Source organism: Mobula hypostoma, chromosome X1 (assembly GCF_963921235.1).
Source record: "Mobula hypostoma chromosome X1, sMobHyp1.1, whole genome shotgun sequence".
Classification (NCBI taxonomy): Eukaryota; Metazoa; Chordata; class Chondrichthyes; order Myliobatiformes; family Myliobatidae; genus Mobula; species Mobula hypostoma.
In genome coordinates, this window is record NC_086128.1 from 14,338,680 (window position 1) to 14,359,307 (window position 20,628).

General features: G+C 41.1%; 1 protein-coding gene across 19 annotated transcripts in view; it reads left to right on the plus strand.

The window, feature by feature from the left end:
* Positions 1 to 20,628, plus strand: part of ikzf4 (IKAROS family zinc finger 4) — a 172,249-nt gene that overhangs the window by 65,353 nt on the left and 86,268 nt on the right. For 14 of the 19 annotated variants that reach the window (XM_063037590.1, XM_063037593.1, XM_063037596.1 and 11 more), the window contains one exon: positions 8,975 to 9,029. The exons of 1 other annotated variant lie outside the window; for it this stretch is intronic. In XM_063037590.1, coding sequence (XP_062893660.1) covers positions 8,975 to 9,029 — 55 coding nt within the window. The remainder of the gene's footprint in view (positions 1 to 8,974; positions 9,030 to 20,628) is intronic. 4 more of the 19 variants (XM_063037592.1, XM_063037594.1, XM_063037601.1 and 1 more) reach the window with 1 other exon arrangement.

Here is a 20,628-nt window from a genome sequence, read left to right on the forward strand (position 1 = left end):
TGTAGTAGCCAATTAACTTATCAGCTGAAAATGTATTTAGGATATGGGGGGAATCTTTAGCTCTTCAGATAAATACAGGCTGTTACAGAGAGAATGCATGCTCTTCATAGGCAGCATGGAGATTGGGATCAAATCTGGTTGCTGGAGCTGAGGCAGCAGTATTACTTCTATGTCTTTAATTCCCAGCTCAAACTGCTGTGTCTTCACTATTCCCTTCAACCTTCTCCACTCTGAGGCAGACCGTTCTGTTCTCAGCAAAGGGCTCACCTTTGTCTTCCTTTGCCTGCACCTCAGTGAGTTCCACGCTCACTACAACGCCACGTTCTTCTTCTGTCACCTCCATCTCTGAGCCCATTTCCCCACCCCATGCCAATGACCTTTTCTCCCGTCCCTAACCTGCCTTTTGTGGGAGACCCTCTCTGATTCTTTGCCTGCTCTGGATCTTTTAATCTCGAATTGCTGACAAGACATTGACCAGCTCGACTTCAGCACTCCTCTCTCCTCCTCGAATCTTTCCCCCTCTGAATGCACTGTTCTCCACTCTCTCCACACCAATCCCAACTTTACCATTGAACCCAAGGAAAAGTGGGGGAAGGGAGTGTCTGTTATGGTGTGGTGGACTGACCCTATTGCTGAGGCCAGGTGGCATCTCAGACACCACCTCTTTCTTACCCCTTGAAAAACACTCCACTCTGGACCATCAGGCCACTGTCTCCCACTAACCCCATGAACTCTGGAGATCTCCCATCCACTGCCACCAAACTCAGATTCTTTACCAGCAGTGCTCGGTTCTACCTCCTACTCAAGATCCACAAGCCTGACACTCTGAATAGGCCTATTGTCTCAGCCTGCTCCTGCCCCACTGAACCTGTGTCCATTTACCTCAACATTCTATCCCCCTTGGTTCAGTCCCTTCCCACCTACATTTGCGACACTTCACATGCTCTCCACCTCCTCAACAACTTCCAATTCCCGAGCCCTGACCGCCTCCTTTTCACCATGGATGTCCAGTCCCTATACACTTCTATCCCCAAGCAAGAAAGCCTTAAAGCTCTCTGCTTCTTTCTCAGTTTTTAGATCCAACCAGTATCCCTCCACCACCACCCTCTTCTTCAGCTCCTCCCACACTCCAAACTCGAGGGGTAGCCATAGACCCCAACTATACCTGATTTTTTTATTGGCTACGTGGAACAGTCCATATTCCAAGCCTTCCCTGGAAAGGCTCCCCAGTTCTTTCTGCACTACATTGACGACTGCATTGGTGCTGCTTCATGCACCCATGCTGAGCTGGTCAATTTTATTAACTTTGCCTCCAACTTCCACCCTGCCCTTAAATTCACTTGGTCCATTCCTGACATCTCTCTCCCCTTTCTTGATCTCTCTCTGTCTCCATCTCTGGAGATAAATTCTCTACTGACATCTTTTATAAACTACCAATTCTCATGACTATACCTCTTCCCACCTTGTCTTCTGTTTTAAAAAAAATAAATGCTATTCCTCTTTCTATTTTTTTCTCAGTTCCTTTGGCTTCACTGCACCTGTTCCCAGTTTGAGGCTTTCCTTTCCAGGACATCAGCAATGCCCTCCTGCTCCAAAGAATAGGGTTTCCCTTCCTTCTCTGTTGATGCTGCTCTCACCTGCATCTCCTCCATTTCCCAGACATCCACACTCACCCCATTTTCCTGCCGTTGTAACAGGGATAGAATTTCTCTCTTCCTCACCTGCCACCCCATGATCCTCCACATCTAACACATCATTCTCAGCAACTTCCATTTTCATTGGAACCTATCACCAAGCACAGAATTACTCACCTCACCCCCATTTTCTGCTTTCCGTAGGGATTGCTTCCTCCACCATCCCCTTGTCCATATGTCCCTCCAACTCGTGTCCCTCTTAGTGCACATCCCTGCAAGCAAGAGAAATGCTACACCTGCCCATGTACCTTCTCCCTCACCTCAATTCAGGGCCTCAAACAATCCTTCCAGGTGAGGCAGTATTTTACTTGAGAATCTGTTGGAGTCATCTATTGTATCTGTTGCTCCTGATGCAGCCTTCTCTACATTGGTGAGACAAAGCAAGTAAGTTGGGGGATTGCTTTGTTGCCTACTTCAGCTCCATCCACCAGTGTAGAGTGCCCTCCTGCTTCAAATTATCCACCATTGTCCCTGTACTGGAAAAGATCAAGGCTACATGCCTGAATGACTGGTGTCCTGTCGCACTCAACTCAATAATAAGCAAATGCTTTGAGAGGCTCTTCAAGGATTACATCTACAGCTTGCTACCACCCAAACAATTCGCCTACCGACACAACCGAACGACACACGATGCAATAGCCACTGCTCTACCTACTGTCCTTATACATCTGGAGAAGAAGGATGCTTATGTGAGAATGCTGATCTTGGACTGCAGTTCAGCATTCAACACCATAATTCCATCCAGGCTCGACAGGAAGCTCAGAGACCTCGGCCTTGAAGCTGCCTTGGGCAGTTGAATCCTGGACTTCCTGTCAGATCGCCAGCAGGTGGTAAGAGTGGGCTCCCTCACCTCCACCCCTCTGACTCTCAACTCAGGAGCCCTTCAGGGCTGTGTACTAAGTCCCCTCCTTTACTCCCTGTATACCCATGACTGTATTGCCACCCACAGCTCCAATCTGCTAATTAAATTTGTCGACGACACTACGTTGATTGCCCTAATTTCAAATAATAGTGAGGTGGCCTACAGGGAGGAAGTCATCTCTCTGACACAGTGGTGCCAAAAAAAAACCTCTCCCTCAACATCGCAAAAACAAAGGAGCTGGTTGTGGACTACAGGAGGAATGGAGATGAGCTAACCCCTATTGACATCAATGGATCTGGGGTTGAGAGGGTGAACAGCTTTAAGTTCGTTGGTGTACACGTCACCGAGGACCTCACGTGGTCTCCACACACCAGCTGTGTGGTGAAAAAGGCACAACAGCGCCTCTTTCACCTCAGATGGTTGAGGAAGTTTGGTATGGGCCCCCAAATCCTAAGAACTTTCTACAGGGGCACAATTGAGAGCATCCTGACTGGCTGCATCACTGCCTGGTAAGGGAACTGTACCTCCCTTAATCGCAGGGCTCTGCAGAGAGTGGTGCAGACAGCCCAGCGCATCTGTAGATGTGAACTTCCCATGATTCAGGACATTTACAAAGACAGTTGTATAAAAAGGGCCTGAAGGACCATCGGGGACCCGAGTCGCCCCAACCACAAACTGTTCCAGCTGCTACCATCCAGGAAATGGTACCGCAGCATAAAAGCCAGGACCAAAAGGCTCTGGGACAGCTTCTTCCACCAGACTATCAGACTGATTAACTCACGCTGATTTGAGTGTACTCTATCTTACATTGACTGTTCTATTTATTATAAATTATTATAAATTACTATGATTGCACATTTAGATGGAGACGTAATGTAAAGATTTTTACTCCTCATGTATGTGAAGGATGTAAGAAATAAAGTCAGTTCAAAAGTGGAATTTCTCAGTGACCCACCACTTTATTTTCTATCTCCTTTCCTGTAGCATCATGTTGGTCCATGGCAGCCTGTTCTGCCACAATGAGGCCACTTCCAGGTTGGAGGAGCAACACCTTATATTCTGTCTAGGTAGCCTTCAGCTTGATGGCGTGAACATCAATTTCTCCTTCTGGTAATTTTTTTTCTTTTTCCCCTGCTCCTTCCTCTTCCATTTCCCAGTCTAGCTACTTACCTCTTCTCTTCACCTGCCTATCACCTTCCCCTGGTGCCCCTCCTTCCCTTTCTCCCATGATCCAGTCTCCCTTCTATCAGATTCCTTCTCCAGCCCCTTACCTAGCTATCCTCCTTCCCTCCTCCCCCCCCCCACACATGTTATTCTGACATCTTCCTCCTTCCTTTCCAGTCCTGATGAAGGGTCTCTGCCCAGAACATCGACTGTTTAACATTTACATAGATATTTCCTGACCTACTGAGTTCCTCCAGTATTTTGTGTGTGTTGCTTTGGATTTCCAACATCTGCAGAATCCCTTGTGTTTATGAATTTAATAGTTTATCGTCTTAGCAAGAAAATGTAAAAGCAGTTCAGGTGCTCATTACACTAAGGACTAACAAATGTGCCTTCAATATCTGCCGTATACCTATCTGCAATCTAAAGCATAAATTGCTGGGCTTCACTTACAAGGATACTCATATTAACGGCAATTTATCATGCAAGGTTGGCTTGATAAGTGGTTGTGACCACTATTGTAGGTGACTGCAGAAGAGATGTGATTCTGGATTTAGCTTTTCTTGCATAGCCTTTGCAGAATAACCAGTGATTTTCATTGTGAGTTTGCTTGTTTTTGAATTGGCCATTGTGAGTCTTGTGGATGTTGTGCTTGAGATGAGGCCAGTCCAGATTTAAATCTCCACAAGATTTCCTCTTCGCATGAGAAAATTTAAAAGGTACATTGGCTGTTTTGTTTCATCCTGTTGCATATATGTTTCAGCACATATAAGGTGACTCAAGGCAAGGGGATAAGTGATTCCAATCTCCAATGAAAAGACATTTTAAGTTCTAGGGATTGTGGATTTCGGCTACGCTGTGAGGCTGAAGAGATGAAAGTTGTTCTTGGCGCGAAGGACATTGAGATAACTTTTGATGGAAATGGTCTTAGGTTTGCGAGAAGCAGTACTTGTTAACAGATGGTTGAAAGATGGAACACAGTGGTGAGTGTGAGAAATATACACCTGCACTTAATTGAGGAGTGCAGGACTGTTTGCTCAGACAATTCTGTATAGAATTTCCAGTGAGAAGAATAGTGCTGACCTAATGGTAAATGTACAGTATGTGCCATCATAACTGGAATAATGAGTTTTCTTTATCTTCAATCTGTGGCCATTTCACTCTATTTAGTATGATTTGAAAGGGAGTCTGTGTACAAATAATTCTACGTACAAGTTTCCCCCGCCATCTGAAGTTAGAGCGTTCCTATGAAACTGTTTGTAAGCTGGAATGGCGTAAAGCAAAGAAGCAATTACCATTTATTTATATGGGAAAATTTTGTGAGCGTTCGCAGACCCAAAAATAACCTACCCAATCATGCCAAAGAACACATAAACCTAAAATAACAGTAACATATAGTAAAAGCAGGAATGATATGATAAATACACAGCCTACATAAAGTAGAAATACTTTTCCACAATCATTGGCTGAACTGTTCTCTGTAGCGAAAATCTCACGCAAGCGCTCTCGGCAGAAGCACGGCGCAAGCACTTTTGGCAGAAAATCTCACGCAAGCGCTCTCGGCATAAACACTCTCTCCAGTAACCCTTAAGCTATGAAGCTGCCAAATCATACCAAATAACACATAAAAATACACAGCCTATATAAAGTAGAAATAATGTATGTACAGTGTAGTATCACGGGAATCGGGAAGACAGCGCAGAGCACAGTGATGATGGTGTGTTAGACTGAGTCGTCGGAGGTTAGGGTGGTGCAGTGGCCCCATCCTCCGGGCCGCCGACCGATACTGATTCACGGAGAATGCAGCGGTAGCCGGGAGGCACACAGCACATCTTTAAGAAAAAAGCTGAAATAAATATGCTAATTAATTAGGTGCCGCCCGTCACGTAATTGTCGGCCCAGATCAGAGGCAATTGCCGATTGCATCGCCTCTGATCTGGGTCGACAATTACGTGCTGGGCGACACCTAATTAATTAGCTTGTTTTTTCAGCTTTTTTCTTAAAGATGTGCTGTGTACCTCCCGGCTACCGCTGCATTCTCTGCAAATCGGTATCTGTCCGCGGCCTGGGGGTTGGGGTGGTGGGACACTGGGGTGTCATCTCATCGTCGTCTGTTTTCATTAGGGCAGGCAGCTCATCTTCTCCTATGACTGCCTACCTCGATGTCGAAGGTCGAGGTTTGTTGTCTGCTGTGGCTCATGTGGAAGGCTTGAAAAACGACAGTATGCTTGACTGCTGAGCCTCGCGCATTTTTCTATCATACAGTTCTTTGTAAGCACTCAAACCATCTTGCAAATATGCCCTAAACCGACGTACCCTTTCAAAATTAAAGTTGTACTTTATCATTGCAGCGAAAATCTCACGCAGTTGCTTCACATTCAGTTCCTGGACTACTTCACTTTCGGTCTGTTCGCTACTGCATTCGGTTTTGATTGTTATCCTTTCCTCTTCCAATTGCATCAGCTCTTCATCTATCAGTTCTTGGTCATAGGATGCCAAAACCTCTTCAACATCATCTTCGCCAACTTCCACAAGCCAAACTCACTGTCCTTACTTCGTTCACCACGATCAAAACGCTTAATTATATCTAGTTTTACGCTAAGTGTAACACCCTTACGAGCTCTTTCAGGCTTTTCCGACACCATAGAACTCATCTTGTAAACGGCTGCTCACAGGCATGTGTTTAAGCAATGCCAGCAAGAATGCAGTTCCGAATCCGGGGGAGAGCGGCTGCTCGGGTCGTGCGCTGCTTTTTATCGTAACAGTGAAAACACTTTCTGAAAGCGAAAGCAGGGACCTAATGTAGCTCTTTCATAACAGTGAGGTTTCGTAAAGCGAACGTTCGAAAAGCGGGGGACACCTGTATTAGAAATGTTGCACTATTTAATTTTCAGTTGCCTTTACACAGGCAGTAGCATAATTTGTATTCTGGTTTGTAGTTTTCATCTTTTTCTTTGGAAATAATCTTTTTGAAGTTTTGTTAATTTGAGATTAACTGAAGAATGATTTAAATTTTAAATGATCAAAAATAAACTTCAACTGGAACTTCCCTAAGTCAGAACTCAGCATGCAATGAGATGAAGTGAACATAGTGTGGTGAAGCTTTATGTAAATATTTATGATCTGAACTTCTACCTGTAAGGATAGTTCATTGATTCCATTTAATAGCAGAGAATGTACAGTATACAGCCAGAAATTACTCTTCATAGACATCCATGAAACAGAAGATAGCCTCAAAGAATAAATGGCAGAAAACCTTTAGAACCCCAAAGGCCCCTCACGCTGCTTCCATGCACAAGCAGCAGCAAAGTATCAATCTTTCCCTCCCCCCCCCACTTGTTCCAGCAGGAAGCATCAGCCTCCACCCCCCCCCACCATCCACCAAGCTATAGCAAAGCCCCTAAAGAGCTCATGATCTGCACTTCAACAAAAATTACAGTCCATAACCCAGCACGTTGACATGGCACAGCTCTCTCTCTCACTAAGAAGGGATGAAGAGGTGTCCATATCGAAAGGGAGATGGTGAAAACAACCAATCAAGACTTCCAAAAAAGAAATCAGTAGACACTTGAGAGAATAAGATTTGTGGGGAACTGAGTCTGCATAGACTGCCCTAATTCTGTGTTGTAAAAATGTTATTAATTTTAATACAACCGATTGACAATCCTGTCAACCCTTGTTCAATCACCAATTAAATGAAATCAATGTGACATCTTATAACTAACCTGCTCATAATAGCACGTTTGGTGTCTTGAAGAAGAGTACTGTTTCAGGCCTCAAAGATGTGATTGAGCTGAATATTACAAAGTAGTTGAGAATGACATAGCTTAATGTCAACGATTCATTCATTCAGTAAGAAGCCCCGTTTAAATGGAGCAAATGCAGGTTAATGGTAAAACCTTTTGTGGTTGAAATTATTTTGATTCAACTGGATGGTAGTGCTTGTTGGAGACCAATCCCAGGACACTTATAGGAGTTCCTCAAACAGGAGAGAGATTTGGGAATTACGGGTCCATAATTCCCTGAAAGTGGGGGCATAGGTACAGAGAGTGGCAAAAACTTTTGGCACATTGCCCTTCATAAATCAATGTATTGAATACAGGAGATGGGATGGTTCATTGACCATTCAGAAGTCTGATGGCAGAGGGGTAGGATCTCTTCCTGAAACACTGACTCTGTGCTTTTGTGTTCTGGTACCACTTCCTTAAGAAGAGAAAAGTCCTGTGTGGTGGAGCCTTGATGATATTTCATGGAGTGTAGGAGAATGAGGGAAGATTTGATAGAGGTATACAAAATTATGAGGGGTATAGATGGGGTAAATGCAAGCAGGCTTTCTTCCACTGAGGTTGGGGGAGATAAGAACTAGAGTTCATAAAGGGGAAAGGTAAGTATTTCAGGGGAACTACTTCATTCAGATGTTGGTGAGAATGTGGAACAACTTGGCTGTGGAAGTGGTGGATGCAGATATGATTTCTACATTTAAGAAAAATAGTTCAAGTATAAAATATTCTGCAATTTTTATTTGCTTAAAACACAGATTATCTGGTCATTATTTTTGTTTGCCTTTGATCTTTTAGATGTGTGATTTGAATTTAGTATAATCAATGTGATTTAACTCCAGCTTGGATTATTAATAGGCATCATTATTTTAAAAAATAACGTTTCATTTAGCCTGGGATTCAGATGTGTAAGACAGCCCATCTGAGATCATAAACTCTGAGTATATGTTGATGTTCAACAATAGATGCTGTTGTAAATTTAGGAAAATTGAATGCTGTTTCCATTTGGTTTTATAAAACGCTGTAATGAGGTTTTCAATTGCATTATCAAGGAGAAAGCAAATAAATCTTGGGCTGCAAGTCATATCCCAATGCATTACAATCATCATTTCCTAGACAGGCTGCACAGAAACTTCTGTTCACCTCTTTTCATAGAGTAACGTAGCCATGATTCAAATATATGCCACAGATCATGGTAAATCATCTAATTGTATATCCCAAAATAATTTACACTGTTCTTGTGTTGCGTGGGGAGATGGATAGGTCCGTAATTTATACTTATCCCCAAACAAAATCACAACAGCTCAGCCACATGGAGATTTGGTGCAGCAATCAGGAGTTCGACCAGGGCATTCTAGCTCTGCAATGTTTTAAGGGTGACTGACTTTTTGTAGTTAACCAAAGGTCACTTAAATGTTGCATTTAGAAAAATTCTTTTAACATGAATGAATTTAAAACTTTTTTTTGCTTTCTAGCAGAGCACTTTGAAAATGGACATAGAAGATTGCAATGGTCGTGGTTACATTTCTGGTAAGAGAACATTGTGCTCATCTTTCCAAGTGTTAAAACATTTTGCCTCCAGCTAACTATCTCATGAAGCAATTAATTGTCTCTGAAACTTTTCACGCTAGATATTTTGATATGTTTTTACAATCTTTAATGTGATAATCCTATGATTAGATTAGATTATGAGGACACTCAGTCCTCGTTTATTGTCATTTAGAAATGCATGCATTAAAAAATGATACAATGTTCCTCCAGAAAGATATCACAGAGACACAGGACAAACCAAGACTAAAACTGACAAAACCACATAATTATAACATATAGTTACAACAGTGCAAAGCAATACTGTAATTTGATAAAGCGCAAACCATGGGCATGGTTAAAAAAAAAGTCTCAAGTCCCGATAGCCCCATCATCTCACGCAGACGGTAGAAGGGAGAAACTCTCCCTGCCATGACCCTCCAAGCGCCGCAAGCCTTGCTGATGCATTGGAAGCACCCGACCGCAGCCGACTCTTGAGTCCGTTCGAAAAATTGGAGCCTCCGACACCGAGCACCATCCTCTGCCGAGCGCTTCGACCCCGCCCTGGCCACTAAGCAACAAGCAAAGCCGAGGACTCAGGGCCTTGCCCTCCAGAGATTCTGGACCACACAGTAGCAGCGGCAGCGAAGCAGGCATTTCAGAAGTTTCACAGATGTTCCTCCGCGCTTTCACGTCTGTCTCCATCAAATCAGGATTGTGCATGGCATCCTACTTGACAGATGACAGACATCACCACCGGAGTGGCCGCTGCGAGCTGCGTCGCGTCGCCATCTTCTCCTCCACTTCTATTTTTCCAATTTTCATTCAAAGCCATTTCCAGTACACAAGTGTAAAGGAGAAAGAAATAATTTTTACTCTGGCTCTGATGCAGCACAATAAGAAAAAAAAAACACAATAAATATAAATACATAAGACAGCTTAATTGTATGTCCATAAAGTGCACACTAAACACAATAGTGTCTGTACATAAGGTGACTGACAGGAAATGATAAAGTAGTGGTGGTTGGAGATATGGAGGCGTGGGTTAGTGGGTGGAGGTGTTGATCAGCCTAACTGCTTGGGAAAGTATCTATTTTTGAATCTGGTGGTCCTAGCGTGGATGCTGCGTAGCCTCCTCCGTGCTGGGAGTGGGACAAACAGTCCATGAGCAGGGTGGGTGGGATCCTCCATGTTGTTACTAGCCCTTTTCCGGCACCTTTCTGTATATATGTCCTTGTTTTTCTAGAGCCTTCCTGCCTGCCAGTGCGGTTTCCATACCACTACATGCTTCTCAAGGTGTAATATGTTGTCACTGGTGAAGAGTATCAACATGGTTAGCACAGCATCTTACAAACATATCCTTGTAATCAGTGCAGTGTAGGTAAAATGGGTACTAACCTTCCCACAGATTTGAAGTATAATCTCCTAAAAACACCATGTGGTATGTTTCTGTATTAAGGATGTTGAATTTGCTCTTTACATGGGATTAATTATGTGGACTGATTAGATTGACTCAAACAGGAAGTTTGGGGATTGTGCAGTTGATAGAACTGTTGGGAATAGAATATTTTCTGGGTTACCTGTTCACGTAATATTTCGTCTTGCTTGATGCACCAACACACCCCTCTGTTAGAGTTGGAGAGGGACAAGTTGTTCAAGAGTTTTGCTCCTCAGTTTTCATACAATGATCCATATTGCAACTTGATGTTCATGGATGGTGAAATAAGATTTGGGTGTGGTGGCTAGTTGATTCTTCATGTAAGCATTGATATTGCCACTTTGAAGTCTGTGGAGCTGTATCCTTCTAATGGATGGCATCTTTGGGAAAGATGTAACATTTTTGACAAAGTGAATGAAGAGCTTTGAAAGTCTCTGCAATTAAAAAATGCAGAAAACAGTAACATGTTAATTTTCTGGGTTGACATTTTCTTGCATAAATGCTCAAGAACATGAGTGAACTGTAAGACCAAGCACCATTACTTAAAAACTAGTAAATAGTAATTCATTGGTGTATGTGCTTTTGAATATTTTTCAAATGGAAAAGGTCATGACACTCTCTGCTGTCTGTACTACTGGAGGTGAATGTGTGCACAGTCTTTACTGTTAAAGTTCTTTCAGGAGTGAAACCACCATGCTACTTTCTATGGTATGTTTCTATTGTGGAAGTTTTGAGGAAATATACACTGTACTCTTGTAAGTCAGCCTTTCCCATTAAGAGAGCAACAGAAATTGTACCTCTGTTTGGCAGACTTGTATGTATTAATAACCCAAGCCTATTCCAGAAGCAATTTTAATCAATTTGTTTTTATTTGTCTATGTTACATTTTGTAATTTGAAGTATTGAAGATTGTTCAATGTCATTTCCAGTACACAAGTGTAAAGTAGAGAAAATAATTGTTATGAACTAAGGACACAATCTGTAATCTTTCTGCAACTTGTGCAAAAATAGGTGATTGCACATCAGACCCAACCTTTCCCATCATCTCTTATTGATCTTCTAAAGCAAATAGATTATGGTAAGACCAATACAGTACCTTGTCTCATTCTGGCATTTTTCATTTTCAGTAGCAGAGTTGTATTTCTTCAAGAATTTAAATTGAGGGTCAATAGTTACGTATAGAAGTGATCAGGTAACAGTTTTGTCCTGGTTTGTTGCAGTGTTGGCCAACCAGTACCAGCCTAATCCTGATGTAAGCTCCTTTTCTTGGAGTAAATAATTTAAAAGTTTTTTTTCTTAAGTAATTAAGTGTTGAAACTATAAAGCTTGGTTTTATGTTTCAATTGTGATCATTTGCATAAACAGTTTCTGATTTTTTTTTCAAAGTGTGAGCAATGCGACATGGTTTGTCAAAAGTCCAAGTTATGAAAAACTACAACCTTTTTATCATTGTCAGGTATCACTCTAAATCCTGTCTGAATGCTTTACCAAAAGAAAGCACAAAGAAACATCACCAGCATTATGATCGTGTAGTAGTGAACAAAAGCAGTAGCTAGTAAAGCAGTGTAGGTTCTGAAGGCTTAAAGCTTTACCATTTGACTGTGCATTTTAACCCTATATTTTGTTGTAAACCTCGTGATTCAGAAAAGAGGGTTCTAGCTGAGCTAAGACGATTGAGGTCTGATGCCAGCCAATACTGAACATAAGAACATCAGAATTAAGAGAAGGAGTAGGCCATCTGGCCCATCTGGTCTGTCACTCAATAAGATCTTGGCTGATCTGGCCATGGACTCCTCTCCACATACCTGCCTTAATTCCCCTACTATGCAATCTATCCCCTATACTGACTGGATACTTTGAAAAGGGACTTTGGTTATTTATTCATTTTTAGGGACGTGCATGTTGCTGACAAGGCCAGCAATTACTGCTCATCCTTAATTACCGTTGAATAGGTCATCCCAAAAGAAAACTACAATTCTGAAGAGAAATTTAGATTTTGTATATCCAAGCCCTGATATGTGTGACTTGGAGGAGAACCTGCAAGAGGTAGTGTTCCTATGCTTTTCAGTTGCCTGGATGAGTGTAACACAAGAGATTCTGCAGATGCTGGAAATCTTGGGCAACACACACCAAATGCTGGAGGAACTCAGCAGGTCCAGCAGCATCTATGGAGGGGAATAAACAGTCAGTGTTTCCTGTTGAAGGGTCTTGGCCCAAAATGTTGACTGCTTATTCCCCTCTATAGATGCTGTGGGCAAGCTATATATTTTGAAGGGTAAAAGGTGGGAGACTAGCTACTAAGGAACTGGAACAGTCTGCTAATAAGAAATGAATAGATATTTGAAACAGACCTAGGTGAAAGTAGATTGCCTTGATATTGTTCCAGATTCCAGCATCTACATACCTTCCACAAAAAAACCTGCCAGAGGACTCAATAAGTTGAACCACGTCTGTAGTACAAAAGGAATTGTTAATGTTTTGGCTCAAAACTGTGCATCAAGACTGGAGGTTGGGATTTTGATTTAAACAAATAAGGTGCAGAATTTACAAATAATCTTAATTCACCCCTTCATGGTAGTCAGGAGTGGGATGAAATTAGAAAGGATATAGCGAGAGTCTTCCTAGTATTTATTTGATGGAAGCATCGCAGGTCAGTTAGAATGTGCTGAAAGCTCCAGACCTCAACAGGGATTTTTAAAAAGGCTGAATTCCGGAAGTTAAGTGAGAATGACTACCTTCAATTGCAAGCTAGCTTTTGACTGAATGCAGTGTCAAGGATCCCTGGTAAAACTAAATTTAGCGGATGTCAAGGGGAAATGCTCCAAAGGCTTGAGTAATACTTCAGTCAAAGAAAGATGGTTGTGGTTGTTGAATGTCAGTCATTTTAATAGCTTTCAGCCTTGTGGCTGTAGAAGTTCTTTGGGGAAGTGGCTGTGATCCATCTATTTTCAGCTGCTTTATCACTGACTTTCCTTCCCTCCTGAGGTGAGAAGAGGGCGATTAGCTGACTTCTAAACAATGTTGAATCCCATTTGCTACTCCTTGGATAATGGAGCAATCTCCAACAGCATGTAGCAAATAACAGACAACGTTCAACACATGGATGGTGCAGTGGTGCACAGTTTGTGCTGCTATCTCAACTCCAATGACCCTGACCCCTGGTGCTGTCTGTGTAAAGTTTTCATGTTTTTTTCTGCAACTGCTTCCCACAGACATACTGTTAAGTTAATTACTTCTGATAAGTGTAGGTGGGTGGCAGGAGAATAAAGGTGAAGTCAGTTGGTATGTGAGTGAGAATAGGCTACAGGGCAATAATTGGGGAAATGTGTGTTATGGATTGACCTAACAGTGGCCATAAATTTGATGGGCTGAAAGTTCAAAATAAATTTATTATCAAAGTACATATGTCACCATATACAACGCTGAGATTTGGGGCATACTCAAAGCATGCATAATAGAATAATAATAATAGAATCAATGAAAGACCGCACCAACTTGGGCATTCAACCAGTGTGCAAAAGACAACAGACTGTGCAAATACCAAAGAAAGAAATAATAAATAAAAATTTAAGAATATCTGTAATAATGACAAGTAATATTCATTACACATATAGTCAAATACTTTATCAAAATTCAGGCAGGGCGGTTCAAATCTGACAAAGCAAGCTTTTCAGTGATGTAAGAGGGAAAAGAATCAGCGAAATAATGGATATTCTGAATTGTTGAATGAGCTTCATTCTGCTTAAGAGAACTTGTCTAATAGATCTCTCAGTGACAAAATAAAAACAGGTTAGCAAGATAAGGAAAAGATTACACCATTGTTTTCAGCCTTTAGAATTATGTGTAATTTAATTGAGCTACTTTTAGTTGATTTTAATTCTATGAAATGTTTCAATGTTCAATATTTACATGAATTTTTTTTCTTTAGGTGTTCATAGGAGTTGTTTCCAGAATATTGCAGAAATGACTTCTAAAATATGTGAAGGCGAGATCCAGTAAATGCAATACCATGTTGAGAATTTGCTCCTCAAGTTACACAGTTGGGCATTTTAAAGCTACAGATCATTTGGTATTGTTTGATGCTGTGGGTCATTTCCTTGCCATCAGTCTAGGCACAGACAGTGAGGAGGCTGGCTCAGTTTCATTTCTTGGAAGAAGCATTTCCAGGAAGATGGGTTGCTAAAAGTATGAAAATACCTGGCAGTAGTGTGGCCTGGTTTATTTTCTCCTTGAGGCTCGAGTTGCATTACAAAATGGAAGAGCACTATTCCTTTCAAGAATCAAACCTTCTGTTAACTTTGTCTGAATTAATTTCACCCCTCCCTATTGTTGCTGACAAATAATAATGAACAGATTTTTGAGTGAATTTTGTGCATTTGTGTTATATTTTGTGCATTTTGCATATACAACTCTGTATATGCAGTAATTTACTTGAAATACAATGCCCTAAAACACTGCTGCAGGTCACTCTGACTTTTAACAATAGTTTTTTTATTTGTATTTAGAAGCTGCATTCTGGAACTTTGACATTCAGTAGGTGTGTTTGTGCTGTTAAGCAGTTTTCTATAGCTCTGCATCAGGCTTTAACATCTTGTTAATAGAAGCTGCCACAGATGTATAGAAAGGGATTTTGCAGCATAGGTGTTAGGAGGCAGCTCCTGGATGTTGGATTCAGAATCCAAATTAAACAAGGCAGCTGTTCTATAATTTTTATATTATTTTTTAAAGCAACATAACTTCAGTAATGTATTTTATGAACTCTTCTTGTCCACCCCTCTCTTTTTGTTTCAAAAATTGGCAGTTCATTTGAGCAAATATTTTGTGTAGATTGGCACTTCATTGTGGCCAACCATTTAAACCCTTGGCTTCAAACAGCTAGTGTTAATACATAGTCAGTTAAAGAGTCCTTGCCTTTCACAGCGATGTAAAATTATAAAACAGAATGCACCTGGAGGTATGGAACAAATAAATTTAACTGAATGTCTATGAATCAAATATGGTGTCCAGTTCTTCTATGTGTGAAATATATGAATTTCATTGTTCATTAATTAAAGGTTTAATTAGTATTTTAACAAATCTTTGTAAACTTATTAGGAGGTGGACATCTTGAATTCTAGACTTAAGCAATGATTGTTTATCCCTTTAAGTACCAGCAATGCGAATTGTGAAGAGATGTCTTAACCTAGTTTATGTTGACAAGTCACAAATTTAACAGAAATACAAAGGCTGAGATTAATTTCAACCAATCGTGTTAAATGTAAGAGTTGAAAATGTAATAACTACTGGCAAGCTAGAGTGTGTACTCTGGTGCTAAAATTTGGCAGCTGCCACTCTACTTGGCTTCTACTATCATGCAGCTGTCTGGCTTCCCTTGCAATTGAAGGGAATCACTTGAGCTGCTGTTACTTTAACCAAATAAAGTTTAATGCATATAAATGACAAATGTAAAGTCATGTTAATAAATGTGTATGTTAACTGTGCTTCAGAATTATGCCCCTTTTTTGTCAAAAACACGTGGAGCTCTTGTGATGAGAGGGTGCAGAATTGATTTTGCATTGACTGCAGTACTGAGTTTGAGTAATGCCATGCTTGGATATGTTGAGCAGAAATTGGGAGCTTTAGATTTGGGATTGGGAAAAGTTCCAAGTGTTGGGCTATTGCTAAACACTGCCTTGTGGCTACAGGAAGAACAGTTTCAGTAATAGACGAGAAATACCCACCAATGGCCCTGGTGGTCAAACCATATGGATTATAAGGGGAAAGAGACTGAGATTATTTGCAGAAGAGATATTTTGGCCAAATCATTAAATATGGAAAACAATTAGCGAAAGCCTAGCCAGAGTAATTTCTTCAAGATCCATCTTTGGGAACTTTGCTGGTAGGAAATAACGTTAATCATTGCAATTTCTTATCAGGGTGACTCCATTGGTTCTGGGATAATATAGTTATGATCTGCTCTTAGACTACATAACCATTTGATGTGCTTTGCCTTCTCCACTCCAAAAGTGGAGAGCTAATTTGGGACTTGGGTGAAAGTGCACTAGGTATTTTTCATTCTTCTGATTGCAATTTAAACTTGCAGCCAGTATATTTGTTATGTAATAGCTATCATTTTCAGAAATTAAGAAGTCTGATGCTATTATTTTTGCTTCCAAACCTATGATAATGAAAACTGAGTTTGCCATTCCCACATTAAAACTTTGAGTTGTTCAGATTGTCTCTTTAAAAAAAGAATTTCAAAAGAAATTGTGAATTGGGGTGTTTCACTGACAAGTACATATTGATGAGCAAGACTTGTTTCTTGCAACCTCAGCCATGCCTTTGTAACCTCAATTTCCTATGTGTTAATTTGTGCCCACATTTTGTATTCCTTCCTGACATCAGTTGTGGAAAAGTTATTGGAAGGTATTCTAAGGGACCGGATATATAATCATTTGGATAGACATGGACTGATTAAGGATGATCAACGTGGCTTTGTGTGTGGTAGGTAATGTATGACCAATCTTAAGAGTTTTTCAAGGAAGTTACTGGGAAAGTGGATGAAGGCAAGGCAGCGATATTGTCTACATGGATTTTAGTAAGGCATTTGACAAGGTCCTGTGTGGGAGGCTGGTCAAGAAGGCTTAGTCACTCAGCATTCAGGATGAGGTAGCAAACTGGATTAGACATTGGCTTTGTGGGAGAAGCCAGAGAGTGGTAGTAGAGGGTTGCCTCTCTGACTGGAGGCCTGTGACTAGTGGTGTGCTGCAGGGATCAGTGCTGGGTCCATTGTTATTCGTCATCTATATCAATGATTTGGATGATAATGTGGTTAACTGAATCATCAGATCTGCGGATGACACCAAGATTGGGGGTGCAGTGGACAGTAAGGAAGCCTATCATGACTTGCAGAGGGATCTGCATCAGCTGGAAAAATGGGGTGAAAAATGGAGATTGGAATTGGTAATGCAGCCAAATGTGAGGTGTTGCACTTCGGTAGGACACTTACACAGTGAACGGTAGGGCACTGAGGAGTGTGGTAGAACAAAGGGATCTGAGAATACAGGTACATAATTCATTGAAAGTGGCGTTGAAAGTTTTTGGCACATTGGCCTTCATAAATCTAAGTATTGAGTACAGGAATTGGGATGTTATGTTGAAGTTGTAAAAGATGTTGGTGAGACCTAATTTAGAGTACTGTTTGCAGTTTGGTCACCTACCAACAGGAATGATGTAAACAAGGTTGAAAGAGTACAGAGAAAACTTACAAGGATGTTGCAGGGTCTGGAGGACCTGAGTTATAGGGAAAGATTGAATAGATTAAATAGATTAGGACTATTATTTAGAACATAGAAGATTGAGAGGAGATTTGATAGAGGTATACAAAATTATGAGGGGTATAGATAGGGTAAATGCAAGCAAACTTTTATCACTGAAATTGGGTGGGACTACAACCAGAGGTCATGGACTAAGGGTGAAAGGTGAGAAGTTTAGGGGGAACATGAGGGGAAACTTCTTCACTCAGAGGGTTGTGAGAGTGTGGGATGAGCTGCCAGCACAAGTGGCGCATGCAAGCTCGATTTCAATGTTTAAGAGAAGTCTGGATAGATACATGGATTGTAGGACTATGGAGGGCTCTGGTCGATGGGATGTGGCAGTTTAAATCGTTTTGGCATGGACTAGATAGGCCAAAGGGCCTGTTTCTGTGCTGTACTTCTCTGACTCTGTGACATAAAACTTATCCTTTCTACTTCCCTTTTTGCTTTTGGATTATCTACAGGTGTTTTCTCCTCTTCTTTCTCATTCCCAGACATGCCAACTTTCCCTTGAAGACCTTCATGCACAGTCTGCTATAAGGGAGTTAATCTCACTTAATCTCATTCACCAGTTTCATGTCCCATTCATTGACCACACTCTCAAGTCCAACACCTCTGTCAATCTGTTGACAAATTTCTCAGCGCTGTTAAAGGTTTGACAGTTTGGCTGCAGGCCCTTGACATCCTGGCATGATGGCATTGATTTTCATAGGAACTTTGCAATTGGGTGGTGGAATTTAACCTACCTACCTTGTATGTATCATATTATCTGACCTGACCAAACTGCTGTGATATGTTTTTTTTCTCTTACCTATACACTTTCAAGTTTCTCTGGTGATTCTTATTTGAGTGCTTCATATTTTCTATGCTTTGCTTTACTTTAAAATTCTCCGTGAGATCCACCCTCAGCCTTGAGTTTGAGATCATCTTTGATAACTTTAGCCTTTATCTCCACTTGCCATCCCTTCTTTGAGTTCACTGAGGCTCTGTCCTTTCTAAACCTTTGCCTCCCCCCTTTTCCTTTCTCTGTCTCCTCCCCTTGCCTCCCCAACTCCATTTATGCTTTTCAATCCATATTATTAATAGTATTCTCCGATCATTATTTTGATTGCAAAAGACTAGTTTTCAACCATCGCCTTGTATCTTTCCCCCCTTGCATCTTCCTACCTGATTTTCATTTTTGTTCATTCCTTCCTCCACATTATGCAGTTTTTTGCCTGGTTTCCTTCTTTGCCCCCAACAAGCTTCTATTTTCTGAACGTTGGAACTCCATGTCCATCCATATTCCCTTCTTGAAACACTATTGTAGTTCACAAAGTAAGTAGTCTCATTATAGAGACATCATTTTCCCTTTCAAGTTGGTTGCTATCATTCTATCCTCTTCAAAATAAGACACCTTGAAGTGTCTCTGATCAGTTTCTCCTGTTTTTAATCTGTTTCCTTCATAGCTTTCGGGTTGCTTGATTTTACTCTACTTTCCAATTACAGGTGCATTATTCTAATAAAACAGCTGCAGAACTGACTGAAATGGTCCTAATCAGAGTCACATATATAACTGAGCATACCACTTAACTATTCCAACCATCTTCCACATGCTGGACTACACCATCCTTCAGTGCCTCAAATGTTTTCTGCTCAATTGGATCATTCTTGCTTCTATTTATTTTTATTTTAGTGATACAGTGCCAAGTAGGCCCTTTTGGCACTTTGAGCCACGCCATCCCAGATAAACCTGATTAACTTTAACCTAATTATGGGACAATTTACAATAACCCACTAATCTACTGGGTACATCATTGGTCTCTGGGAGAAAACCAGTGCATTCCATAGGAACGACATACAGAGACACTTTTCAGAACGGCACTGGCATTAAACTCCTGAATTCTGGAATGCTCTGTGCTGTGATAGCATTGAGCTAACTGCTACACTACAGTGGCGCCCTATTCTATTCTAACTTATCCATTTATTTGCGCCATGTCTCCCATTAATTTCTTAGGGTCTATATTTGGTTGCTGCTTGCTCCGCATCCTTGTGATGCCCTATGATCCACATGAGGGTGGCTTCTCTGTTTGCCCTGTTAATACTCAACTCCACCTTTACACTTAACCGGTTCTATACTGTTGGGTTGCTTCATCTATTTTTTTTTATAAACCTCCATGAAACCTGTCACGTTATAGTTCTCCTGGTGTCTTTTTGACTACATCTGAAGTAATTTCGCGCTTTTTATAATAGGCATTTAACATAGAAAAATGCAAGTTGATATTTCTTAGAACTTTCAATGTGAGGCAGTTTTTTTGTCTCTCTCTATTGTTTTCCAGGGAGATGGGAGCAGAAAAGATTTAGAAGAATTATTTAAGGGGCAGTGAGTATGGTGCTGATTTGACTGATTTGCACAGTAGTGGAAAGTGTAGAACTTGTAGAAGAATGAAGACAAATTATGTGTCTTGAACTGGTTGAACATTGTGCTGACGATGTGAATGACTTTTACTGGTGGATTGACTGCGCCATGGGGGAAGATGGGCAATAATATTATGGCAGTAGAAGCAGATTGTGATGGTGAGGATATAGAGCTGGTTACTCGAGTCAAACGGGTAGACACTCCAATGAATGGATCAAGGTAGGGGAGATGTGACGTTGGGTTTGTCTGCAGCACATGTTGAAGTTGGTTGACTCAATATCCATAAGTGATGTCAGCACATGATGCTGAATAGCCAAGGAAGTGTTCAAACTTGAGAGCTGGTGCTTCTGTAAAGACAGAAAGGGTAGCCAGTGATGGTGTTGTTCTAGCTATGATTAGAAATTAAGAGTGGTCATACAAATTCATTTCAACAGTACTGGACAATGAAGAAATGCTAGAAGAGAATGGCTT